Genomic DNA, 27,995 nt, shown 5'->3' with positions numbered 1-27,995 from the left:
CTTTCTCGCGCGCGCGCGTGTGTGTGTGTGTGTGCTTTCTTTTGTGTCACTTCGAGAAGGGCTCTGATATTATTATTACTTTAAATATAGCTTGCCCTGAGGCGGGGAAACGCACAAGGAAAGAGTCGGCAAGCAGCCTATCTCTCAGAAGAAAAGAGCAAGCCTCGCAGCACAGGAACTGGCTTCACTCAAGTGTGCAGTTTAGAAGTCAAAAAACTATTCCAAATACCACCATTTTGGAAGAGGCTGAAGAAAAAGGACACAAAACTGGCTAAACACAGTGAAGAATATGGTAAATCAGGGTACAAAGCGCACCTAATTGCAGTTTGAGAGTGGGCTCTGAAGTACAATGTAAGTCTTCCTTAAATTGTATGTTTTTATCGTAGTATCTAGTCGTTTAATTTCCATTCTGAAGCCAGGCTGGGCCAAAAGGCACGATTAGCTACAAAGATCAGCATGGAGCAGAATGTGTAATCTCTGATATGTGGCTGAAAATGATACTGAAATACAACAGAAGTCAGAGACTATTAGCCGTATTATGGAAGAAGAACTATAAATAAGAGCATATCTAATTATTTCAAGAGAAAGATGCTGGATGGAATCTTTAATCAACTTTCTTAATAGGGAAGCGTCAGCTCTGCTGTTTTGTATGGCAAGCTATTTTAATACTGCTGTGTTTAAAACTGTGTGATTACAGTTACCAATAGCAATAAGATGTAGCTCCAGAGGGGAGTCCTAGTGGCTGCAAAAGTTTTCTCTCTTCTATTTCTCCAACATTTTTGCTCTGTGAAGCCTCAAGTCCACATTTTGTATCCTACAGCTTGGTTTTGCTTTTCAGCTGGATTTTCAATGTATGCCAACACTGGACTTCCTATGGAACTGAAAACAAAACATTTCAGCTTTTGGAGTAATTCTGATATGCTTTTCTATATCATGCTAGTGGCAAAAATAGAGTTGACAAAAGATTCTGCTCCCTCAACTTCTGGCATGGACAGCTGAGGAATATAAAGCCTGATGGTGACAAAGGGTGATAATTTCCTATTTTTCACTATTTATCTTGCTGGTTTCGGACTTAGCAATGGATATTCTTTGTGATGAGGAGAGCTCTGTGAACCCAACTGCAAACTCCTTAATACAAACAAATCATGAGAGAAGACTCTACAGAAATGTTTATGGAGCTGGAGAGATTAATATATCACATCTCTTTAACTTGACTGCGGACTCTGAAAACCTAACCAATCTTTCCTGTGAAAGTAGCATGAGTCCACCGTGCTACTCTTCCTTGTTTCAGCTTTCACAGAAAAACTGGCCAGCTTTGCTGACAGTGATAGTGATTGTTTTAACCATTGCTGGAAATATTCTTGTCATCATGGCTGTGTCACTGGAGAAAAAACTACAGAATGCCACTAACTATTTTCTAATGTCACTTGCGATAGCTGATATGCTGCTGGGTTTCCTTGTCATGCCTGTGTCAATGTTAACCATACTGTACGGTGAGTATAAACTGTGTAACCTACTGCATGTATTGAGAAGCTTTAAACATTGCATGCACATGTTGTTGTTGTTATTATTTCATTCTCTTATTAGAAAAAATTGTAGTCACTCCATACAAGTTGAAATATATGTAATTGATTAATGGATGTAAGAATAGGTGAAGTACTTGAATCTTTTCCTACTTTATATTTCTAGTTACAGGCATTTTAAACACAGTCCAGAATATTAGTTTATTACTCAGTTGCTGGATGAATTGTTTCAAAGTGTATATGAAGATGCTTTGTTCTCTCTATTCTTTCAGGTTTTTCCCCGGCTCATAATTTTCAGTATTCCTAATGAGAATGTAGGGTCCTGCCAGTTACTTTGCTTTGCAAATATGCACAGAAGCACTAATGACTACCTTTAGATTCAAAGTAGGCAACCCTTTCATTTTTTTTTAATGAAGTAATACAAATGTAAATAATTTTCTTAACATAAATACCCTGCTTAGACATTTACTTAACAGCAAATGCTGGAATAAATATTGTGGGAATAAAAAAATGAATGGGAATTAATTCTGCCTGCTTTTTAATAACATTTAAAATGCAAAGCTGTGATTTCTTAAGAGAAATTTTTTAAGAATTAAGTGAATAATGACTCACAGTTCATACCCTTGTAGGTGATTAATAGCAGATCTTTCTTCTCATTTTTCACCAAAATCACTTGCAGCACAGCTCACGTAGAAAAAAGCAGCAGCCTACGTGTTCAGTACCAATATTGCCAGGCTGTTGTAATCCCTAAACCTCAAGAAATGAGTTTTCCAGTGCCACAACTGAATTGCTACAGTTCAAGGAGAAGCCAGACAGTCAGGAGGAAAGTGAGACTGTCTGCAAAAATTTCTATTGCTTCACTATTTTGGGACTAAAGGTCCAAGCATGAGCCTGTGACTTAAGAGAGACTTCATCCAGAAAACTGGAGGTTTATTTCCCAATGTCAGTATTTCTACACAGATTGCCCTCAGAAGCATTTGCAAACTGTATTTGGCATCAGTGATTTATTGTATTAGTGGTGCAATTACCTTTGGTGGGAGAAACAGCGTAAGAGAGAGCCGGGGGAGCAGAAATTGTCCGAAGTGTGAGATTAGCAAAACCTTTTTAAATCCTGCGTGATTCCCTGAGACATGCAACAGGGACTCCTGCTGGCCGGGCTCCGATGCTGAGGAACGAGGCGTCCGAAATCCACGGCTCGGAAGTGATTTGGAGGTCGGGACGTGGGATTTCCTGCACGCAGCAAAGCCGAAACCCTCGTCACGGGGGGGAAGGCTGTGTCGCAGTCCTTTGCGATCGCTGGCGCAGAGGAGCAGCAGGGCACCTAAAGCCATAGGGGAGGGAGTGTGCTGGCTTTGCCTCATCCCTCCCTGCTTTTTCCCTTGCAAGGTCAGGAAGGGGAGGCCTTTGTGGGTAACTTGGGGTGAAAAATCACCCGGTGGTGCACGCAGGTACCAGAAGAGCTGTCTCAGCGTGGTGCACCATCAGCTTCCAGGATAACCAGTGGTGGTGCAGAGGGAAACCTCCCCTTACACCGGAGCATTGGCTTGGCCTCAGCTACCCAGAGAAAGACCAGGATGCAGCTGGCATCAGCCACATCACCTATGTTGTCAGCCCTATGGTGGGGCCTTTGCACCCACCTCGCTCTGCCAGGGTACCCCTGAGGCTGTGGAACAATAGTGCTCCACCACCTGCCTCGCAGCCCCTTGAAGGAGGATTGCGACAGTTTTGCTCAAAAGAGAGATGATTTCCTTCTTGAGAGCCTCGGGGCTTTTATGGGTAATTCCCATTTGGCAGCCACACCAGCCTACACCCTTTGGGCCAGGCAGGCTTCTCCATCCACCCAGCAGCACTAGCCTCTGCTGGAAAAAAGACACCCAGCAAGTCCTGCCGAGGTAGATGTGCCCACCGAGCAGAGAGCTCACAGTGTTGAACAACAGCACTGGTTCCCACCCAAAAACATACAGGATGATGGATGCCTGTTGCTCCTGCCTCATCGACTCGTCCCACGCAGTGGGGTGACAGTAACAGTGTGGAACAGCTGTCGGGATTATTGGCAGATGCTGTGTGACTCCCTGCTGCAGTGAAAGGACCAGTTATTTCAGAGGGCTCCTGACCCCAGACACGGCCTCAGCTGATGTGCTTCTGACAAGGCAGGATGGTGCACAGGGCCTCCTCAGTACTGCCTGTGCCTACAAGCTCTCTGACTCTTCTTTCCTTATAGCACTTTGTTAGCCTTTCACCCTAAACAATTTCCCATAACTCCTGTCACCAACAAGCAGCAGCCCAGCCATCCTGGCCAGCTTGGCTTATTTGCCTTCTTACCTGAAAGGCCTTGTGAGAAAACATTTCTCCTCTCCTGGATGCTACTATCTAGCTACATCAGGAAGAAAATCTTAACTCATCCTAGGTGCTACCTGCCCTCCCTTTCAGCCTCTCAACCTGAAAATGTATAGATGCACAAGCATCACTTGCCTATCCCTTGGATGGGACTCCCTCATATGAGCCCCTGGACTTCATGAGCTCTAATGGACCACATGAAATCCTGGACCTTCTAAAACTTTCCCTGCCTATCCAGTCTTTAAATTGCAGCCATCTTTTGGTTTTGGTTTGTTTTTTTGTCCCCTTGCATATGTTGAGGGGTGAATTGGGCAGTGCCCAGGGCACAGCATGATAGGATGAGAGTAAATGGCCTCAAGTTGCACCAGGCGAGGTCTAGATTAGATATTAGTAAAAAATTCTTCACCAAAAGGGTTGTCAAGCACTGAAACAGGCTGCCCAGGGAAGTGGTTGAGTCACCATCCCTGGAAGTATTTAAAAGACGTATAGGTGTGGTGCTTAGGGACATGGTTTAGTGGTGGAGTTGGCACTGTTAGGTTAATGGTTGGACTTGATCTTAAAGGTCTTTTCCAACCTAAATGATTCTATGATTCTAAGGTAAAGATACGCTGCACCATATCCCACATAAAATGTCCCAAGGCCTGCCTGGAGGATGTTACCTACACCCTTCCTACTTCCTATCGTATCCACAGTTGGCTCCTCTCATGTACTTTCCCCTTTGTTGGTCCTGTAGTCTCCAAGGTAGTTTATCTGAGGGATGCTGTTTTATCCCTGCCCCATCCAGGTTTAGAGCAAGGACAAGCGGTCTAGAAGGATATGACATATGCATTCCCAAAGGCCACTGAAGCAAGAGAACAAATGCATGTTGTCAAGTGTAAAAATACTTTATTGCTTTTCCCTGTGTAAACTGTCCTGGCCTGACAGAGAGATGCTGCTGGAAAGACATGCCCCTGAAAGCCAACCCTCAACATGACACACTCCAGAGACCAGATTCCCCACTGAAAGACCAGAAAACAAGATAAAACCTATCCATAAGTGCTGTATGGCTTGTCAGGGTCAGCTAATATCATAGCAGTCCAAGAGCACCAAGAAGCAGGTCTCCTCAGTGCTCACTGAGACTAAATTTAATTAGGCATGGGCTCAGCTCCTCTGCCTCTCCCTCTGTTCCTACTGTTGCAAATCTCGTACTGTATCTCCAAAGGAGACAGGCACCCCACAAAACACTAGCATGTTCTCACAATACCAGCTTCGGCATTGCTCCATGCCTCACTGTCACGGGCAGCTCAGGTAATATGGTCTAAATCAAATCACCACAACATAAGGACATGGATAACTGCAAAACTTGCTCCAAGAAGAGTTATTTGTGGTTCCCTGCAGGACTAGAAGGGCCTTTGAATGGGGATTCTGCAGGGCTCTGCTTAGCCTGGGTCTGCTCCTAACAACTTGCATAGTGTATAGAGTGTGAGCTTACACAGCTTTCCGAAAGCACCAAGCTGGGAGAGGTTACAAGCACTCTGAGAGACAGGATCAGAATCATCAACAATCATCTGGACCCCTGAAGAGGAAGTCTGAAATGAACAAATAACATCCAGTGAGGATAAATGCAAAGATACCAGCTTAGGAAAAAGATAGAAAACCAACTACTGCTGGGAAAATTTGTCCATGCTTCAGGAATGTTGAACAAGATCTAGCTGTCAAAATGGATCATAAGCTAAGCATGCCTCACTAGTACGATATTTTTGTACAAAAGGCACTCATCATTCCAACTTGTGTAAGTAAGGACATTCCCTGCAAGACCTGTGAAGCAATCTTGTATTTCACTTAGTCAGGAGGCCTTTGCAAGAGTACTGAGTCCTGTTTTGGTCACCAAATGATAAGCAAGGTGTGGATAAATTAAATAGATTCCAGGGCAGAGAAACAAGAAGCACAATAGTTTTAAAAGCATCATCTGTAAGCAAAAGATAAAGGAATTGGCTTTGCTTAGTCTGGAAGAGAAAAAGAAAAAAAAACTAGACGAGACACGATAGCCATCTTCCAATAGCTTCCAGAAAGGACAGCAATCAATTATTCTTCATGGCTAGTGGAAAGAACAAGGCAAAGGGAAGGCTTAATTTGCAGCAAAGAAGATGTAGGTTGGATACTGGTAAACACTGATGCGCTTGCTTTGGATTGCTCTCTCTGGAAGAGCCTATCAATATTCATTGATACAGGATAAATATCCTTATTTAAATATGTGGTAGGTGCCTAAAGACAGGTGAGAGAAATATCACTGGTATGCAACAAAATACATTTCTTTCTTCAGCAGCCGCTAAATCTAAAGTTTCAGTTTCTGAATTTAGGCAGCTTTATATATCAGCAGGTGTTAATAATGCAGTAATTACGTGGATAGAAAGTCCTAAAACAAAATTGAGAACTCGCAGGTTTACAATATCAAAATTGCTTCTCTTTCCATAGATTTGCTGCCAGAAATGGTTAATTATAACATCAAGCATTAGCATTATGCAAATAGAATTAAAAAGAAAAAAACATACACTGCCTGTAGGCTGGGAAAGAAGCAGAGTTCATCCCAAAAGCTACAGAGTTAGAAGGTTGCAAGCAAATAAAAAAGGCTTCTTAAAACTGTGTCAGGCAGTTTCTGTTGAACGCATCACTTACTACCAGCTCCTCCTAGAAGGATACATGTGCTAAGACATATGTGTTACAACAAATATGTATGCTGCATTCTTAGCTGATGTCAACTTTCTCTTGTGCAGGATACACATGGCCTCTACCTACAAAGCTCTGTGCAGTTTGGATCTACTTGGACGTGCTTTTCTCCACTGCCTCCATCATGCATCTCTGCGCCATCTCACTGGATCGCTATATTGCCATTCGAAACCCCATCCATCACAGCCGGTTTAACTCAAGAACTAAGGCTTTTGCAAAAATAATTGCTGTTTGGACCATATCAGTTGGTAAGTGAGGCAATATTTCAGCATGTAATTGCAGATTTCTAGCCTTTGAGAGGATTTGACATATATATTGCAGTATAGAACTGCATTCTCTGCCTGCAATATTTTGCTTGCCACAGTCTAAGAAGTGCTGCAATGTAGTAATTATGCAATGGAAATCAACAGCGACAATGGGAAATGGAGAACTGAGCAGCACTGTCACTGAAAGAATATGCATCAGTGATAGGACTGCTGGGTTCAAGTTTGTTTTAAAGATGCGTTTATTTCTGTTATTGATTATTCATCATTACCTTAACATCTGAAAATAAAAAATCACCTCAACTGGAAAAAAGAAGATTTCCCTGGTTTAGGTCAGTTGTTCCCAACTTCTTATTAGGATAATTTGCTTTGAGATGTTTCTTCTGGGCAGATCTCTTCTGCCTTTCTTGGTGCATAGGGTAGAGTATGTATCCCATTTAGCAGGCATTAGATACTCTGCGTACACCATAAATGAGAGAAGTTTCCCCAAAGGATGGTTCAGAGTTGCAGCCTAAAATAGGTGCCCTGAATGACTCCCTCAACAAATCTCTCTTTGCACTGGCAAAACCCAGGGGCTCAAAACTAGGCATGGGAGTGCCACTCTTCCATTCCTGTGGTGCAGCACCTTCAGGCCAGAGCATTTTCACAGTGAGGGAGGTGGAAAGAGCTTGGTGTCTGATGCCATCAAGGATTTCCTCACACACCTGGGGCAATGGTTTTCCAATGTGTTGAAAGCACAGTTCCCTTTCAGCTCAGCTGGTTTTATAGTCCCCCCCAAGCATTGGCAGTTCACTTATTCAGAAGGAGGAAAAATTCACTCTCTTGCCCTGGAAGAGATGAGTGTTGCCAGCAATCAAAGGCAATTAGCAACTTCCCTGGCTAATATAAATTATTGCAAGTGGTAACTGTAATCCATTACCATTCTTCCAAGGGGAAGGAAAAGAGATGATGCTTAACACTGCTGCCTGCCAGCCACTCTGAATTGCCTCCTGGCCTCCCACTTGATCTTGGCCCTGAATCTGAGAAAAAGCAGTCTAGGATATTTATGGCTTGAATTAGCTGTATCTTCTGCAGCACAGCAATAGTGGGAGCCCTCTCTCAACAGGACAGATCTGCATCCTCCAAGACCTGTCGAGGTTCAACAGCATCACGTGTGGCTCTGGGGTGTGTTCGGCCGATGAGATGTAGATGTCTTGCACAGGCCAGGTGAACTCCACTCTAAAAATACCTAGCTCTGAACTATAAAGGAAGCCTAGAGCAACTCAAACGTAGATGTCTTAGTTTACATGAAATGAATCATACCTTATATCTCTACAGTCACTTTTCTTATTGATCCAGTAGAGAACATATTACTTAATCTGTCCAGTTTTTCCAATCTTGGACATTGCTAAGTGGAAGCATTTTCAGTCCATTCTTCATATAACATAAAAAAGTCAAGCATTCCTTAAATTTGTATGTACTGTGTTTGTCTGCATTTGTGTGTGGTGCCTGTATGAAATTACTGTGCTTTGCTTTTTAAACACTAATAAATTCACAGAATGATCAGAATGACCATTCCAGGGGCAAACCAGTGGTCCATGCTGCTCAGCATCTTTCCTTATACAGTGGCTCAGTATTAAAATGAATCCAGAAAAAAATATTATTTAAGCCCTATTAGTTAGAACATGGTTTATGTCCTCTAGCAGGAGAGGTTAGTTCTTTGATATCTTGACATTTAATTTCAAAAGTTAGGACTACTCTTTGCAGTAATAACTGATAATAACTTACAGATTGTAAAAACACCTTTTCTGCTCTCTAGAGAATTTTCTTTTAACTGTGATCAGGTGAGACACAGATGTTATTTGTTATAACTACAGCAAGTGATAGCAACACGGTCTCTATTTAAATAACTGAAAAATACAACCCCTTATTTTATTGGAAAGCACTCAAGTGTGGCATGAGTGAAGAGGACAGAGTTCTATTTTACTGCAGCTGGATAAAGACACATGTAAGGGAATGGTGGATGTTAGGAAAATAGGTGGGCTGATAGGGTAAAATCCATCTCATGCACACATCACCATCAAAACAGTGAGTATTGATGGTCAACAAAACAGCGAGTAGGTTAAATAGATATACGTGAATGCAGGCAAGCACACTGAGGTGTGCAGGAATGAAGTGGTGCTGAGCTGGTTTGCTAGTCCTGTGGAAGCAAGGGGGCATAGGGAGATGAGCAGAAGGAAAACAGGTATGTTCCCAGCCTGGCAACTGTGTTGTGAATGAGCTCTGGCAAATGTGATGTGCTCCAGAGGACAGACAGGGAAGCAAATACACAGCAAGCTATAAAGAAGATGCTGACCTAGTCACTGCCAGGCTGGGCTGAGTTTGCACCATGGCATATTGCTATACTAATAGAATAAAGAAAAATCCCAGTATTATAAGAAACCTTGATAGATCCCAGATGACCCACACAACTTGCTGTCAGTCAGTTGTTGACCCTGTCCTCCTGATTTGCCACGGTCCAACTCAGAATAGATAGGAAATGGTTTCCAAAGAACGAGGTGCATCAGCATTTACTAATAGGAAATGGTTTCTGAACAAAGAGGCGCTCTGTGTGTCATTTACCAGTCTCCAGGCTCTCAGTACTACTTAGAGTGGCAGGGCTATAAATTATTTAACTCTTTGCATTTTCACATAGCTATAGCAGGCACAGGCAGAGCTGGAGTTGGGCACAGCACACTCTCTGCAGCGCACAGTGTGGCTGCCATCCCACTGACAAATTCGGAGAGGTGGGAGTTTCTCAAGGTTTTGCCCTCCAGCCTCAGTTAGATATCCTTTGGCTTCCCCTTGCTCCTGCAGTTTGCAGCTGAGCTGATGCCCTGTTCATTTTCATGATGTATGAGACAGAGGGTAAAAAGCAAGAGGAAGAAATGAAAGACATCGTGTTCCCTGTGTAGAGGCTCATTTTATCAGGGGAAGAGGGGGAACTTGCTGATCAGTGATCCTCAGTAGCTCCCTCACTGTCAAAATCCTTAGTCCACCCTCTCACATAGCCCCCTTCAATGACTGCTTTATCTGGCTGAGTCCCAGTCTATTTAGGCTCTGTTTGTGTGGCAGTATCCCATGCCCAGGTCATCTTCGTACCCTCCTCTGAATCTTTCCTAGTGCTTCTGCATCCTCTTGGAGACATATATGGCCAGACCACAATATTCAAGACATGGACACACCATGAATTCCTGTGGTGTAGTAATGTTTTCTGCTTTGTTCTCAATTCCCACCTTAGTAAGTCTTGCCTTTCTTTTAGTCTTTAGGACCATCCCTGCACACTGAGTTCAGTGGCTCCAAAATCATGGAATCGCAGAATGGTTTGGGTTGGAAGGAACTTTTAAAGATCATCCAGTCCAACTCCCCTGCCATGGGCAGGGACATCTTTCACTAGACGAGGTTGCCCAAAGCCCCATCCAACCTGGCCTTGAACACTTCCAGGGATGGGACATCCACAGCTTCTCTGGGCAACCTGTTCCAGTGTCTCACCACCTTCATTGTAAAAAAAAGTCTTCCTTATGTCCAACCTAAACCTACTCTCTTTCAGTTTAAAAGCGTTGCCCCTTGTCCTGTCACTACAGGCCTTGGTTAAAAGTCTCTCTCCATCTTTCTTATAAGCCTTCTTTATACGGTGAAAGGATATAATAAGGTCTCCCTGGAACCTTCTTGTCTCCAGGCTAAACCCCAGCTCTTTCAGTCTTTCTTCATAGGAGAGATGTTCCAACCCTCTGACCATTTTCATGGCCCTCCTCTCTTTCCTGAGTAATGACAAATAATTTTGCATATCTAGATAGAGTTCCCCCCAACTAACGTACAACTCTTTACTTCTTCGCACTGAATTTTATTTGCTACTTTGCTCTCCATTAGCTGAGATTTATGAGGATCTTCTGCAATTCTCTACAGCCAACAGCTGTGTGTTGCCAGCACATTTACTCAGTTCCAGTGTCCACGCATACAGGTCACGGATGGGCTGATGAACACAGAGGGCTGTTGGACACTACCTTCTACTACCCTCACTGTGCAATCAAACCATTTAATCCTACTCCTTGTTTTCTGTCTTTCAACCCATCCTTTTCCTACAAGAGGACCTTTCTTCTTCTTCTGCCATTAGAGTTTAATTTCTTTAACAGCATTTGACAAAACAGTGTTGTCAGAGCATTCTGGAAATCCAGGAATATTATATCAGCTGGATCACCTTTATCCGCCTGCTCACTGACTCCTGCAAATACTTCTAGCTGATTTGTGGAGCATGAGGAAGTTCTCCTAGAGCTTCCAAATCTATCCTTGTCTCTTTCATTATGACTTCTAATTTACCTAATAACACTTTCATTCACTAAATTTGTAATTTTCCTTTTATTCACTAAATTCACAAATTTATTCAGTGAATGTGATCCAAAGACCAATCAGTGGTCCTCCTTCCATTGGCTTCAGTGATACATGAAGTATTTAAAAAACAGCATAAAAAAGGACAGATAATCTGATTTACTTGAATTCTGGTATCCTGACTTTCTTAGATTTTAAAAAAAAAATTGTACTAACATTTGTTTTTGCATTTAGTGGAAGAAGAGCATTTAGCCAGCAGCCTTTCTTTCACTAGACCATGTAATGCCACAGGCAATTGGTTTAAAATGGATTCTAATTACTGTAACAGATTCTAATCGTGTCTTTAATTCTTAAATCATCCAGGACCCAGAGTGGCTAGATAATTAGATTATTTGTAGCTGTTGAAGGCAAAAGCCCATTAAACCCTGAAAATTATTTCATTTGTTTTAAAGCACAGAGGTCATTACTGAGAACAGGTGTAAAAAGCCCAAGCATTTCCCCTTCCTAGAAAAAATAGAGTTGAATTTTGAATAGCGTTTAACTGGAATCTATAAAAGTGTAAACAGAGCCTATGCTGAAAAATGCAGGTAAAGCACCTTTGAGTCCTAAGTGGGCCTAAGAAACGTCTTGCTCTGCAAGAGGCCAACAACCCATCATTCTCTCCTTTAAAACTCCTTGAAAGAGCCACATAAAAGGATTACAGTCATGAATGTTAAGCCCTTATATATATCTCATTCCTCAGTCCTTATTTCTCTCTATTCCTCTGTTAATGGTCTAAGTAATGTGAAGTTTGATGAAGCCCAAATCCTCTTAGCTGAGTTTTCTCTTCTCTTATCATTTCTCACTCAGCCTACACATCTGTTCACTGCCTTCAGGCAGTCTCTGCTTTCCCCAGTCACTAACAACTTAGATTTATTCAGTACTTTTCGTGCAGAAAAAAAGTCCAAAGTGGAGCTGGATGAAGCTGGTGAAGCATCTCCCACCGCATAGCACTCTTAAAATTTTGCCATTGCTTCCGAGGCTTCAAAAATAGAGAAATACTGTACCATGTGAAGATGCAAAAAGTTACCTCCAGGTGCACGGAGCAAGCCCAGCGCAGCTGAGCCCTCTGATAATTTGGCAGTGGGAAGCTTTATGCTGACATAGCCCCTTCTCAAGCAGCCTGCAATTTCTCTGTGTGACTTCTTGCTGTCCTACAGAGTACGAATGACCAGGGAAGCAGCCGGGGTTTGGAGAGTACGCCTACCAGTGTCTCTGGATTGTGGCTTGCTGACAGCTTTGGCCTCCTTCAGCTCACTTCTCCTTCTGCCAAGAACAGCCTTCATTTGAAAGTCCCTTTACTATTTTCAAAAGGCACAAATAGCCAAGAGTTTGCAGGTTGGGAATCCCTATTCTGGATCCACCATCTCCTTCATTTCTTCCAGATGACACACTTCTAATTTGCCAGTTAATTCAAGTCTAATTTAGGGATGGCTTGGCATAGGAAAAAAACACTTGTTATAACATAGAATATACTGCCAAAATACATAAAACTGCAAATAATTGCAGACAGCACTGTACTCCAACAATATAGATTTAATGTTGAGCACCTAAATTTGGAAGTGCTGGAGCTAAACTTGAAATATGTGCTACACTATTCTCTTTACCATGTAGTCATTCGCTTCCATTTCTTCTCGGGAAAACTTGGCTTTGCATTCTTAGTAGTATTTATAATAATTTCCTCAATGTTTCTTTCTTTCTTCTTTTTTAATCATACTCATGAAATCATCTCCCAGAGAGTGAACATGCTGTTTGCTCTTTCCAGCTGGAGGATCTCAAGGGCAAACATTACAGTTTTTGTGTTTGGGCAATCCCCTGGGACCTTTCCCATTTGTGGATGTAGATGCAACTAAAAAATAAAATGCCATAAAGATGTTGTCAAAAATTGTAACACAACATATAGAGAAATTTGCATTAACTATAATGAAGGGCCATGGCACAAAATTTCATAAAACTATTAGAGCTTCATCACCATCTCACAGAAATAGGGTCTTCATTGTACTATTTTATAGAGACACAATGTATGAAGCTCTGTAGTCAGCAACAGTTATGCCAGTAGAAAGTTCATTGCCACACTAATTACCCCACTGGCCCTGACAACTAATGAGTAAATGTGCACTTCATGCGCAAGTTAACATTCAGTGCTGTGATGCTGGTTATGAGACATTACTTAAGATGGTTCTGAGAAAGAGACATAAATATCGTATTTGCTTTCCGCATTGATGTAAATTATTCCCATATTTCCCATGTAACAGAATCCTTTGCTTGATTTGTTCTTCCCAGAAGAGTGAACACATCTCATCCACCAGACCAACAGCTTACCATGCATATCTCCCTCTCGTAACTGTGAAGGTTAAAAAAGCTCGCATTTTGAACTTGTATATGGTTTTTTCAGTATCTGACAAGGAGGTGGTAATGATTGAACTGCTTTCTAAGTTATGCAAATTTGGAAACACAGAGAGAAATGATGCAAAAATCCATAGGTCTACATTTCCAAACCAGAGACATTGAGCAACGTGGCATACTTCTGGATGGGAAAGAATACATTATACCAGTACATATGTATTGTCATATGAATAATAATTGTTAGGTATACATTTACCATTTTCTTTGTGTAATTACCTGACTGTCAGGAGGAGATGAAGGTTTTTGCCTATGGAAAAGGCACACACCCATTTTGTGAGCTCCTCTTCTGCAAGAAACATTCTGCTTTACAGGTGAAAAAAGGAATGAGGAATGGTCACAACACTGATGTGTGGCTTTTCTTTCTGCTTTGGTTTTACTTTTAAGGGCAAGCCTTAAATGATAGAGCTATATTTTTAATAGCGGAGCTATGTGGAAAGAACGTGATTAGCCAAGGTACTGATGACAGAATTTGTTCATTGTCTTTTTCTTCTTTTTAAACTTGTCTTTGCTTTGAAGACCACAAGGACCATGTTCTTCCCCTTCAAGCTACTGGCAAAAAAGCATTAAGTTCAATTGGACCAGGCTGGTCCTATTATCAGGTTTCTATGAATGAATAAGTAACTGTTCCTGGTTGGCAATATGACCTATAATCAGCCAGTCTCTCTTTGTAGGATACTTCAGAGTAAATGGAATGTTTTAAGAAAAAAGGCAGTGGCAGTACAGTGCCTATGATAAGTTATTCCTCTTTCTTTGAAAGCCTATATTTTTTTAGCCAGTCGTGTACTCAGCACAGCGTGCAATACAACAAAGAATCCAGAATGGGTTCCCCATCCAGAAGTGGAAGGATGAGTTTAGGTCCCACCAGAAGATACCCCTCTCTGCAGAAAGTGCTATGTCAGATGTTGCAAAATGCAGAAAGGACATGTTCATGGGCCTGCTCTGATCTTTTTCTGGCAGATCTCTATGACAGTATATGCTCAAAAGGGGATCCTGTATTGACCAAGAAATTACTTGAGCATCTCTAATCAGAGGATTTGGGATTTCTGCTTAGCAGAAGCCACATGCAATATAAATGAGCAGAAAAGAAGTGCACAAGAAATCATATTGGGATTTATAAACTCTGTCATCTGTACGCTGTAATTGCATTTAATCGCTTCTGAATTAAAAATTGTGTTGTTAAAGTAGCACCATATTGCATAAAAGAAAACATCAAGAACAAAGAAGTTTTCAGTCATTTTAAAATTATACAGAGCAATTTCACAGCTTCTTTTATGTATTTTAAAGAATTAAATTTTATTTAAGCCAGATTTTGCATTTTATAATGTTAAGAAAAAGAAACATATCAGAGAATTCTGCTTTAAAATGAAATCCTTACATTTAGCCAAATTAGCAGGAACATTGCAAACTATTGCACACTCAGGCTGCAATTAACTTTCCCCATGCATTTTCTGGCCCATGCCATTGGCATCATTTCTAAGCAGAAGCCCAGCTAATAAAAGTCAGGGGTTTTGTCAGAGCTGAGACAACATATTCCTAATTACCTACAACAAATTTAGAAATACCTGTCAGCTGATTTTTCCTATGATGTCCTCCAGAGTCATTGATGGAAAACAGCCTCTCAAACTCCTGTGATGTTCTGAAAGCAGGATGAGGCATCGCAATGAAAGCTGTCTTTTCTGGCTGATCAAAATTGGAGCTGTGTTTTTCACGATATTCAGCCCTGCATTTATGTTCCAAGTAAATCACACCCACTGGGAAGACTTGTTTCCTCTCAGCAGAACATAACCTTCATTATGATTTTATATTTGACCTGAGTTTTAAAATGTCAAATTGACCACTATTGCTACGGTAATAGGCTGAGATGAACTGTGAGTATCCTGAGATAAATACTGTGTGGTTTTATGTCTCAGGTGCACTGAGTGAGCAGCGTAACTTTCTCCTTACGAGCACGTGCACAAAGTTTTAGGTTGAACGTTCCTGGGGTAAAACGAGCCCTGCCTTGCATACCACTGCAGGACATGAGGAGCTCCCTCCAGCATTCAGAGTAGCCATTTCTTGTTGCAAGGGCAGTTCATGTATTTATTTTTCATTTCCAAGGTGCTTTGTGACATTTAGCAGAAAGATAAGCCTAGGGATTATGCTATAGCACCTATGTAGACACCTGTAGATGGGAAATATGGGCAGATATGATCTATTACTTTTTCGTCTCTTCTTCAACTCTGCCATCTTCTAGCTGTGAGCAGGGCACTGACTGACCTGACAAAAGAGCAGTTCAGTCAGGGTGAAGGGCATTAACCACTGGCTGGGCAGTGAAGCACGTAGCACAGGATCCCGAATCATGATGTTCAGACCTGTGCAAGTCTCTAAGCTGCTTCTCATCCTGTTTTTCCTTCCAAGTTATCCATCGTATCAGCCATTGGTGCAGTCTCCTTGTGTATCTAGTAAGAAGCTGACCATTTGCTTAATCGGCAGCCTCTGCAAGCAACCACAAAAGGAGACACGGAGAGACAAGACAAGGATCTGGATTAAGGAGGGACCTGGTCTGAGCTCTAGAAAATCTGTATGAACTATAGTGTTGGTTGTCTGTGCCCTTCAGGCCTCGTGCAAAATTGTTGCTAAAAAATCCCATGTTAAACAACTTATCTGACAGTTACATTCAGTCTCCTGTTAAACTACACAACACTGCTGGAGATATCTCAAAGATGGACCAACAGAAATCTCTGTTCAGTTCAGTGGAGGATTAAGGCAGAGTTAAGTAAATTACCAGCATTCAACAAATCATACAAAGTAATAATTAAAATCCCAGAAGTGTAAAAACCGGGATAGTAGAGGATCTTGTCACCTAGACTGCTCCAGGAGCTGTCACATTAGTTGCTTATAATAATGGAATATATACGATCTTTCCATAATTTCCAGCTTATTGCTACTATTTTATTTTTTTTTAAGCATTACTGTGTATGTAGCATGTATAGCATATAATAAGTTAGCCTTGAGGAGCCTTCAGGAGCTTCATAGCTAAAAAGGCAGACTGATAATGTGTGATCTGGGAAGATCCTGATACAAATGTATGGTATTTCTTCCTTTCTCAAAGCACACTTATCCTCAAATATTCTCTTAGGGGCCTGAGCAGTGAACACTGTGAAGCCACCTGACACGGAGGACAAAAAGATCCTCTGCTAAACAAGAGGGATATCACAAGTGGCTGGAGTTGATCCCACTTAGACGCTTTTTTCCTTTTCAAATTAACATGTTTACAAAAGCCAGTGACAACCATGAATTTGTAACTTCTTTTGGGTAGAAATTAAACCATTGCTATAGGGAACTTACACCAATGCAACTTAAATGACATTAACTGAGTACACAGAAAAGAAAAATTATGTTTGACCTCCTCTGCTGCATTTTGCTGAGCCACAGAAGTAGCAGGTTTGTCCATCCAGGAGCTTTAAATAAGAATGAGCTGCACCTTGTCCCTCTGCGCAGAGCTAAGCTGCATACCTATGGCACCTCTTGCAATTTTTCAAACTAAATATTCAGCTCTTTTTCATAAGGTCAGTAATTTCTAATCACTTCTAATCACCGTGGATGAAGTGGTTACACAGCCGTCATCAGCCTGTGTCCCATGGAGGAGGACGTGAAGCCCAGCTCCCCCCTGACTCCCAGCTGACAGCAGGACTGTAGCTGCCGCCTGGCTGCCTCAGACTTCGGTTCTGCTCAGCCAGCACCCCCCAGGCAAGGTGCTTCCTCAGCCTCCTGTCCACGCTTAGCCAGACACCGCCTTACTCTCCACTCTTTCCAGACTTGGGGGTAGCGACCAGTCTCAATCTCACCAAAGATCAGACTGCAAATAAATTGGTATTCTAAATAATAATGCATTTAAATTATAGGCTGGCACATGGGGCCAAGTACCCTGTCAACCTCCCTTGAAATACAGAGCCACCGTCCCAGCTGGGAGTGCTGGGATAGAGATCAGGGTGATGTGCAAGCAGAGGAATCCTCCCAGGAGTCTTCACCAGACCCATATGAAAATATAAATGCTATTGACAAACTACAGGGCTACAAAACTTGCAGAAATCTCTACTGCTACCCTATGCCCTTTCTTCTATCCACTTGAGAGTGGGTAGGACATCTCCTTTGAGCTAACAGATAGAGCAGCACTGATGCATTGCCAAACTGCAGGCTAAAGGTTCCACAGCACTGGCCTTGTTGGTCTTCAGGGAATTGTCAATGTTTGTAACGACGTACACATCCAGTTATCAAAACAAGGCTGATATATAAGTAGTAAAAACATTAGTGATGAGTTCAGATCATGAAAACATGGCTTGTAACTCAGTTATTTAGAAAAGCTGACAATCTTAGTTGAGTAGGTATGTGGGCACATGCAGATGGGTATGTGTCCATGTGAAACTAGTGCTTATTTTCAGCCCTGCTTCTTTTAACGTGACATGTTGTGGTATCCACATGCCTCTGAGCTGAGGAGGATATAGACTACTCGTGCCTTTCCACTCCTTGTCATATTCCATACTCTCAGATTTTAAAATGCACCTGAGGTTGCAGGCAGGTCTCCCTGACCTCCCCTTCTTCAGGCACTTCCCCATGAGAACTTAGCTGGCCTGAGGGAGGGCTAATGAGAAGAAGAAACCTCTTACCAGACACAAATCTAACCTAGCCTAGCTCACAGCAGAAGTTAGTTACGACATCCATACAGATGGCTGTATGGAGTGGGGTTTGCCCTTCTTTCAGTGCTCCTTCAGCATTGCCACTCTGACACTAGTTGTCCATGTGCCCTCAGCATCATCTGGGAACCACGGGACTGAGCAGGGTAAAGGAGGAGCAATTTCATCTTGGTTACGACGTGGCAATGTGGTGCCAAAACACTTCTGAATCATCCCCATAAACATCTCTTTGTCCCGTGTCTAAGGATGGGCTAAGTTTTCACCTGGGGAACATAGGGATGGTGCTCTCTCAGGTGAACAAGTTTGCTCTGTGTGGCACAATGGCATGCTCCTTACTGGAGATCAGGTTGAGTGGGTTCCTCTGGACCAGTAAAGAGGAAAAGGATTTTTAGGCTGTGTCTATTATTGGCTTTTAACCTCCTGGACATCCTGGAGCTAAACAGCTCTGTCCTGCCTTCTGCTGCAAAAGCAAGCCCAGATGCCTTCTTGCCTCCCTCTTCTTCTCTGTAGATGCATTTATAATGACTTTTATGCACAGTAATCTACACAATGCAAAGACATTTACTTTTTATCTAAAAGCTGACACACTTAACAAGTCTAGGGCTGGGGTCTTTTGACATCTTTCTCCAGGCTTAACATCACTAAAATATTCAGAATCAGACGGCGAGATCTAAGCAAGCACAGTAAAAGGAGACCTGTGAAAGAATCAGGCATGTGGTACGCATTATTTTATTCTCTAGCCATATTGTGCAAAAATTTATTTACTGGGCAGTTTGGTATTTCTTATTTATTTATTCTGTGCCTCAGTAGATATAAATGTTATAGTAAACAACCAGCTGGAATTCAAGAATAAGTGTCATCTAAAAAGAAAATTTCTGCATAAATTGATAAAGTCTTTCAGTTTTCTGAGCTTTCCACTGATCAAGAACATACTCTTTCTATATGCTGGCCCTAGAGGTGAAAGTTTTACCTGCGGGTGTCCTGTACTGCAAGTCACCAGTATGCTAACTCCAAGCAGAAATATTTTTACTCTACAAAGACAGAAGCACTGCAGAGCTTCAGTTAAAATGAGGCAACTTGCAGTCAAGGGACAAGGAGGAGATTACATGGGAATAACTGCAAGCACATTATGAAAATCTAAAAAAAAAAAAAAAAAAAAATTAATATTCAAATGAGATACCAAGACTAGCTTTAGGAAGTGTGACTGCCACCCCACTTATGGAAGACCAGACCAGGCAGAACAACTTTGTCCAGCAATTTCTTACCCCTTGGAGGCCCCTCTGCCCACCGCAGTCGGCAGAAAGTGGAGGCAGCCTGTGCAAACCTGTGCTGGCACTAAACCAAGAGGGTTTGTTTGCAATAGCAAGACTCTCTGTTCCACCTTTTTCACTTGAAACCACTGGGGTCTGTTCACCATTGCTCCTTGCTGCACACATGAATGGCATAGTCTGAAATTCCCAGTCCCTAAATCCTTTTTCAAAAACATTTCTACAGGACATTTATAAATCTTTCTTTCTTTCTAGCTATTTGATAAATGCAGACTTCTATATGTCTCTGTTTGTTAGTCCCTTTAGTGACCAGGTAATCATATTTCACAGGGGGATAACAACTTCTTTTGATTTGAGGTAACCAATAAGCACCTTGGCAGAAGCCTCTGACCAAACCAAAGATAATGTCATTAGCTGAAAAGCAAAGACTGTATTGGTGGAGAGGCTCCACTGAAATTTGCTATGCAAAAGGTTGTGCCTTCCACAGATACTCAGAAGAATTAGAAAATCCAGCAAGGAAATAAGAAAGACCAGACACGAAGGACAGAGAAGTGCTGTAAACAAGTCCTGCAGCACAGCTAAGGACAGGGATTTGAGGTGTGCGTAGGCAGGAATAGCACTTAAAGCCGAGAGCAAAGTAACTGCTTCCTGCTGTTGGATTCTTGCTGCCTCTAGGAAATAGGGCTGCATCCACATTTTGTAAGTGAAAAGGATCATACCAAAGCACTAAGCAACTCCATCAGCAGTTTTCTCTCAGCGCGCCCTGGAGCCCTGGGTTTCTAATCAGTTGGGTCAAAAAGGGGCAACTGTCCTTCATTTCTTGCCCTGTCCTCCCTGTAATGCTCCTCTAATTCTGTTTCTATTTAATTTATTATCACAGTCCTACAAATTAATTTGGACAGACACATCTCTCTACTTGTAAGAAACGGGTTTCAGGACTGAGCACATAAATGAGAAACATATCAGGAAGAGACTGAGACCTTTCTGATGTTGTTTTTCAAAAGTGAAAGAGATCACTTATGGCATTATATTAGTATAAATGATTGTTTACAATGATTTCCTCACATAAAAAGAATTGAATATATCTCCTACTAGGCTAAATGATATGTTTCCTTAGAGATTTTCTGAGCTGCCAAGAACAAATCCATTTCAAAATTTATAGAATAATCCAGGTATTACCTGATACCTGCTATGTGAAGTTAAATACAAAGTAGTTTTCCTTTCAGTTGTACTAAATAGAACATGTGTGACCAAATAAAATGTTCCAAGGGAAAGCTATAGAAAACTAGCTCTGTGCGTGCCCTCGAATAAAAAACTAGATTTGGCCTATAGCCAGAGATAAGAAAAATGCCTTGGACCTGCTCTGACGCCAGTCCTGTGAGGATGGCCTCTTGGGATGCAGAAAGGAGACAATGCTCCACCAGCACTGTGACTCATTTTATTCTTGAGGAAATCGCCCTGAAAGCCAACATTAACATGGGGATTTGTGAGAGAAAGCTCCTCACCCACTCCTGCTCCCACCCACAGGTGTACATGGCATTAGGGAAGAGGTTCGTGCTTGTCTCACATGCAAGGAGAAATTCTAGCCCAGGACTTTGGGGACACTGCTACGCTGACTGGGAAAGGCAGACAGTTTTTAACATTCATGCTAACTAGATGCAGATTCAGACTGTGATTCTCAAACCACCCAGAGCTTTTCAACATCCCCTCTCCCCAGGTGGAAATTTCTGCTTCTGCACTGCCACCCATCAGCAAACCGCACAACCTTGCTATTGGCAATGTGGCTGGCACTATTTGGGTAGCAACAAAATTATAACATGAAAGGTTTGTCATGACTGGGAAATAACATTTTCAGGTCCGTGCAGAAATCAGCTAAGTGTTGGCAACTCTGGGGAAACAATGACTCCCATAACGGTGAGTGCCACACACGAAGCTGAGACATGGAGCCAGGCTGAGCGGCTCCTCTGCAGATGTTTAAGTGAAAGCGTATAAGTAGCTGTCGCTAACCTCCAGCTCTCGATATAAGATCTAAACACATTTGCATCCTTAATACTCAGAGAAGGACATGGTCTATGGCCCCCCACCAGTGGCTTACTGTGGTTTGTGTTCCTAGAGCAAGCAAACATCCACACAGGGCACCAAGGTAGCCCAAAGGAATAAATATTATGTTGTGTGGTTATTTCAGTTCAAACTACTCAAAATGATGTGATGGCCATGTTGCACCAAGAGAATCTTTATAAAACATGAAACTGAGGGTATGCATTGTATGCCTTGGGAGGTAGCATGTGAGTATACATGGATGGCTGCTCGTTGTTTGAATGTGTAGATTTACCAAAGGAGAACATTGTCTGAGTACAGAAAGGCACCAGATACCAGGCTTGGGCTTTTCTAAAGAAATGAGACACTATTGCCACATTGAGCTGCTTGAAGGACAGATTGGCCTTCTCTGAGCAGCAATCCTCTCAGAGGTCCCAGTGTCACAGCGCATCTCTGTGCAGTGGCCCATGATCTGGCCCATAACCTGAGTGTGTCTGAACCAATGTGACTGCTAAAACTTGAGCTGGGTTCATGCAAAGGTGAACAAAGGTGCCGAATTTTGCTGAGAAACTGTAATGACATTTCTAAAAGGTATTTCCTATCCCTTAGACATTTATTAAGGCACATAGTAGTGCTCATTTGCATTCCAATCGATTGAAATGGATATATGTGAGGTGAAAGCATGTGACTGACAGGTTCTGCTTGAAGGACACTTCACGGAAGGAACCCTGACTTTATCAGTTCACTACCCCTTCCTTCTCTTCATCCTAAGTAGCCCAAGTGTGCCATACTGCAGGGCATATTGTAAATTCTGACTTTGATTCATTGACAGTTTCAGCAGCTCAAGACAGCTGCAAACACAGTTTACCTGTCAAGTTAAAGTGGTTTTATGGCTGCTGTACATCTCTGAAGATTTGCAAGCCAGCAATGTGTACCATTAAATCAACCTTTGTCAGTTTTACCAGGCTTTTTGAGAGAACAAGAAGAAGGATGCTATTGCTTTACTTCTTAACCTTTGGTTTTTTCAAGGGCCTTTTGTCATTCTGAAGTTGTGCCCAAAGGGTTGAGGTTTAATGCAGGATTTATTACTCACCTTTATTGTTTGGGTTCTGTTTTGCAGTTTATTAAAGTCCATAGAGTTTGAAACAGCCACCTGTGTATAAATCAAGCTATACATATAAACCTTCTACTAGAGGAACATAGTATTTAGGGTTTGTCCGCAAGGGAAAATGTTCTGATATAAGTGGGAATGTCAACTGGAAACGCAGTGGCTAATGTACCTCCAGTGCTTGAATGGATGCTCCCATTCTGTGCTGAGTGCTTCCTTTGTCTCAGCTTAGTTTGATTTGGAAGCGAAGTAAGATAAACCATAAAAAAGCACTCAGGGGATATCAAGACTTTTTCCAGACTGACCTTAAGCTAATGGGAGCCAGGGACGTGGAATAGCTGTTCTGCAACAGCCCTGCCAACTTGTTTCCCTCAGATCTACTGCTTGTACATGGTCCATTTCCCAAATACTTGCTCGTCCCTACCTGGTAGCACTGCGTGATCCCTTCTTGTGAACTGCTTTTCTTCTCCTGACATTTGAATACATAGGCACAGCCTGTGTCTTGTTAAACATCCACAATCACCAAGAGCAGGGAGCTGGAAAGTAAGGACAATAAAACCAGCAAGAAATGATACATCTGAATCATCAAGGAGAAGTAGATCAGTCAGGTTCAATTTTTAAAGAATTAATTCACTCAGCTGCAATAATGCTAATACAGCTTAGATCAGGACTTTTTATGTGTCTACAGTACAAGCTTGATCTTGACCAAACCCAAGTGACATAATGCTTCCTAAAAATCCTGTCAAAATAGGGGTTGTGGGTTGCACATGGAAGTTCCTCTATTTACAGTTTAAACGTGACTGCCTTTGAATTGGTCCCTGTGCCCTCGCTAGGATTTGCTGTCCTCATGCTACAGAAGCCAGAAGCTACCTGTTGAAGATGGACAAACTCTGTTCCTTTGGGGACAGAAGCAATAAGTTTAATCCCTGTACAGATATGAAAAGAGAGAGTTGGGCTGGAAGTTAATTTATTCCATGCAGGAATGCCACAATATCATTTGTGGGTTCCCCTACATCAGCTGAAATAGGGTGTACACAAAAAGCAGATTATAGCTGTCAATGTTCTCTGCTACCAAACCAGTGTACCTCTGGTATTTTCAAACTATATACAGGCCACTTACCCGTGGCTGTAGGGGAAAGATGTCTTGAGCAGTCATTCAGAAAAGCTTACATGACTAGCAGTGCCTGCTACAGCTCTGCTGTGAACAGCACTTCCGTATTTTCCAAAGGAATCACAAGAAAATGTGGAAACTCCAGCCACAAGCTGAAGCTCATTTCCATTTTTTAAAGCCAGAAATCTGGATTTAGATGCCAGTCTTCCAGAAGATGCTAACAACAAAACAAAGCAGGTGCGGAATTGCTGCCCTTGTATTTTGGGTGAGGAGTTGTAACTGACTTTGGCCTTTTACTTGAAAAAGCTTGCAATTGCACTAAAATTTTCCTCTTTCTAGTGCTGTTGACTCTCCTCCCATGCCTCCTGATACAACTGAACCATGAGGTCTGTAGTTATGAAAGGCATCTTTTTACCCTGTCAATACCATTGTTTATTTTATCTCTGCAGCTCACACTAGGTCCTTGTATGAAATGAAAAACCAGCCCTGCTGTTATCGGTACAGGGCAGAATTGGACGGGAAACTCGTGGTATTGCTCTGACTAGTGCTGTGTCTTCATGCAGCTGAAGTGTAATGCTGGGAGGCAACGGGTGCCTTCAGTATCCCTTCAACTCATCCAAAAAAGAAAAGGAGCTTCAAAGTATTCCCCGTTTCCCTGGAGGTGTTTGGCACCCCACATTACTCAGTCGTGGCTGGGCAATGTGGCTCCTGCAGGTGACCTCTCCCCCCGCGCCGTCAGTCGGACTGACTCGGACCATTTTAGGCAGCAGCTTTCCTGGAGTCAGTGGAGGTTTCCATCACCTCAAGCCAGGAGCTGCCACACACTGCATGAGTTTGCACCTCACCCATCGGCTTCACGTAGCCTAAGTTCAAGCATTTAGGGCTTGTGCAGTCTTGGAACAGAAAGAGAAAGGGCAATACCACAGGCTCTCCACCAGCTTCTGCCCTGGGCAGATAAGAACGGTACTCTTGTAAATTGGCCCAAGGCATTGCCATGACTCAGTTCAAAGCTGTGCGGATAAAATAAGCTACAGTGTTAGAAAAATAAAGAGCTTTTTAGAAGCTCCAGAAGCACCAAAAGAATTGAACACTTGTAGAGAATAATAGTCTAAAATTATTATTACTGTTATTGTTTTGTACTGTGCCTGGACTCCCCAGCCTCCCTCTAGGACTGGAGCTGTTATGCTGGGCACTGGAGATATGTGGAATGAAGAGACAGCCTGTGCTTTTAATGGGCTCCCAGTCTAAGTACCAGAGTGGGAAGAAGGGAAAGGAAGGGAAGTAGAGGTACCATTGAAGTGCTGGTATTGAGAGGATGAGTTTCAGGACTCATCTGTGAACCAGTAGGGACATTCTTAGGTACACAGGGGTTAAGTTAGGGCACAGCATCATCCTCACATCATAAGAAATTCTTCTCTAATTCATTTTTTCTTCCTCAGAAGCCAAATGCAGAGTCTGGGATTTCTGTTCAAAGATGCAAAGGGGACTGAAGCTCCCAGATTATGCTAACTTTCCAAAGGAGTCAGACTCCTAGCTGCTTTTATCCAAACAGGGCTGCATTGTTGCTCCCTGCTTCACAACTCCACTTTTGCTGTCTTCACAGCACATCATCCCTTTTGCTGTCTGAATGTTGCCTCTCTTGGAGAGACAGCATCCATTTAGGGGGAGGGGAGGAGACAAATAATGAAAAAAACCCCAAAACCAACAACCAAAGAAACAGCAGCTGTTTGATTTTTATCAGACGCTAGCAGCATTTGCAGAAGTCCCCAAGGAAATGGCTGAGTGGGCTTGAATCAGATGGAGCAGTCCAAGGCGAATGGACTTCATCACCTGGCCTTGCCGTTCATGACAAGGCAGTGATGTAGCACATGCTCCAGGGGATGGCAAGGTTTGCGTGGCTGTTGCCTTCAGGGATCTGCTTTGAGAGGGCAGCCTGTAGTGGTTGGCAATACAGTAAAGGGACTTCCACAGTCCTGCAAGGTGAACCGCATCTCAGGCTGTCTCATATTGGTGTATCTCAGTGCTTAATTTGTCCCCATGGTTCCTCCAGCCGTTGCTATGGAAAGTTTTTTTAGCATTTAGACTGTGTCGACTGTATGGAGATTACAGGGAGAAAAGAAAAAAGACTCAATGAAAGATTACTCTCAGGCCCACCACAAAAATGTATGTTTCCTCCTAAAATCAGTATTTCACAACCTAGCCATAAACCAGTACCCAGCACACTTTTAATCCTCTTACAAAAAGCAGCCCAAGACCACTCTTGAGCCATCCCAGAAAAGAAAGACATGATATCATCTTGATCATAGTTGACAAAAGCCTCTGCCAAGGTGGCAGGAACCAAGGAGCAAGTCTGGAGATCACTACAGGCGTCCCAAGATCCAAGAACATAAGGAGTTATGCTTTTGTTGCTACCAGGTGGTAGCAAATGTGTTCTACCTGTGGCTGAGGTTTTTTGAAGGAGAGAGGGAGTTCAGATTAGAGCAACTGTAAAATCCCATGTGATGCCAGTGCTGCTCTTCCCCTGCCCTTCTTTGCTGGGAGCCTGTAACAGTGGTAGCAGCCAGAGCCTGGCAAACCACAGCTTAGTTCACGAAACTCAGCTTCTGCAAGACCAATGTTTCACAGAGCATCCTTTCTCAGTGAGGCCCCAGTAAAATGTCACAACAGGGTTAGCATTGTGCTGCTGCTGAAACATGAGACGCAATATTTTTCCTTCCCCTGTGTATATTCAGTTTGCTTTGGGATGTCTACCAATCGCGGCTCTATGTGTTAGTGTTCATTTGTGTCCTATAACCATTAATTCTTTGAGAAATATCTGCGTATAGCTAAGAATGTTTTGTTTATTTTTTTCTTGGAGATTGGAAATGGTGTTTTTTATTATTGTGTTTAACTTCTTTCTCTAATCCGCCTTCAGGTATCTCCATGCCTATACCTGTCTTTGGACTACAAGATGACTCCAAAGTGTTTAAGAAAGACAGCTGCTTACTTGCGGATGACAATTTTGTCCTAGTAGGCTCTTTTGTGGCATTCTTCATCCCTCTAACCATCATGGTGGTCACCTACTTTTTAACTATCAAGTCACTGCAGAAGGAAGCTATGCTATGCGTGAATGACATTGGTCCAAAGACCAAGTTTGCTTCATTTAGCTTCCTCCCTCAGAGTTCCCTCTCCTCAGAGAAACTCTTTCAGCGCTCTTTGAACAGAGACGTGGGGACTTCTGGGAGGAGAACCATGCAATCCATCAGCAACGAGCAGAAGGCTTCCAAGGTTCTTGGCATCGTCTTCTTTCTGTTTGTTGTGATGTGGTGCCCGTTTTTCATCACCAATGTGATGGCCGTAATTTGCAAGGAGTCATGCAATCAAGACGTCATTGGAGGACTACTTAACATATTTGTTTGGATTGGCTACCTTTCTTCAGCTGTAAACCCACTCGTATATACATTGTTCAATAAAACCTACCGCTCAGCTTTCTCTCGTTACATTCAGTGTCGCTACAAGGAGGAGAAGAAACCTTTCCAGCTGATTTTAGTGAACACTATCCCAGCACTTGCGTATAATTCCAGCCAGCTCCAGCTAGCACAAATGAAGAGTTTGAAAAAAGAGGCAAAAATTATGGCTAAGGATTATTCGATGGTCACGATAGGAATACATCATTTGGATGGTACCTCCAAGGGAAGTATCAGCCCAGGGAATGAAAAGGTTAGCGGTGTGTGATGGTTGGCAGCTGCCATGACAACTGCTGTGCGTACGCTGAAAATTTCACCTGGCTGTGAGAAGCTCTTACAGCTTAGGAAAATCAGCCCTGTTCAAGAGATCCATCCTCCAATAACGTCACATACGCCTCACGTTATCCTGTGGATGAGAAGCAGGGTTGCAATGGTATCAAATGTGCAATTTTTTTTCATACAGTACTTTGGCTGTTTTAAGCACGGGCTTTATTAAACTTATTTTTTTAATATTCTAAAGGATATATTTCTTAAAGGGAAAAAAAAAAAAAGCAATTTCTGGTATTATAACATGGGCTGTGAAGAAACCTACGCATTTATTTTCTCTTTGCAAATGAAAGTTAAGCTGTCCTTTGATGTCCTCACAGAGTAGGCTCCAGCTAGTTTGTCTTGCTACAACGGAATTTTGTTATGATTAACTGAATGAGCACTTTATGGAATTTTAAATAAAATGA

The 27,995-nt window shown here is 42.4% G+C and overlaps 1 protein-coding gene across 1 annotated transcript; it reads left to right on the top strand.

The window, feature by feature from the left end:
* The first annotated feature begins 1 nt into the window (after window position 1).
* On the top strand, window positions 2–27,986 carry HTR2A (5-hydroxytryptamine receptor 2A). Its single transcript, XM_054811843.1, has 3 exons — window positions 2–1,493; window positions 6,614–6,814; window positions 26,730–27,986. The coding sequence occupies exons 1-3, from the start codon at window positions 1,079–1,081 to the stop codon at window positions 27,527–27,529; spliced, it is 1,416 nt and encodes a 471-aa protein (XP_054667818.1). The 5' UTR covers window positions 2–1,078; the 3' UTR covers window positions 27,530–27,986.
* The last annotated feature ends 9 nt before the right edge of the window (window positions 27,987–27,995 follow it).

The sequence above is a fragment of the Grus americana genome, chromosome 1 (assembly GCF_028858705.1).
Source record: "Grus americana isolate bGruAme1 chromosome 1, bGruAme1.mat, whole genome shotgun sequence".
NCBI classification, from domain to species: domain Eukaryota; kingdom Metazoa; phylum Chordata; class Aves; order Gruiformes; family Gruidae; genus Grus; species Grus americana.
Note: the sequence above shows the minus strand (reverse complement) of the source record. Positions and strands in the feature narration are given on the sequence as shown.

Bases quoted from the DNA above. Each gene is read 5' to 3' on its own strand.
- HTR2A (XM_054811843.1), top strand. From the start codon at position 1,079: ATGGATATTCTTTGTGATGAGGAGAGCTCTGTGAACCCAACTGCAAAC. The intron at 1,494-6,613 runs GTGAGTATAAAC...TCTCTTGTGCAG, and splicing joins AATGTTAACCATACTGTACG to GATACACATGGCCTCTACCT. The intron at 6,815-26,729 runs GTAAGTGAGGCA...ATCCGCCTTCAG, and splicing joins TGTTTGGACCATATCAGTTG to GTATCTCCATGCCTATACCT.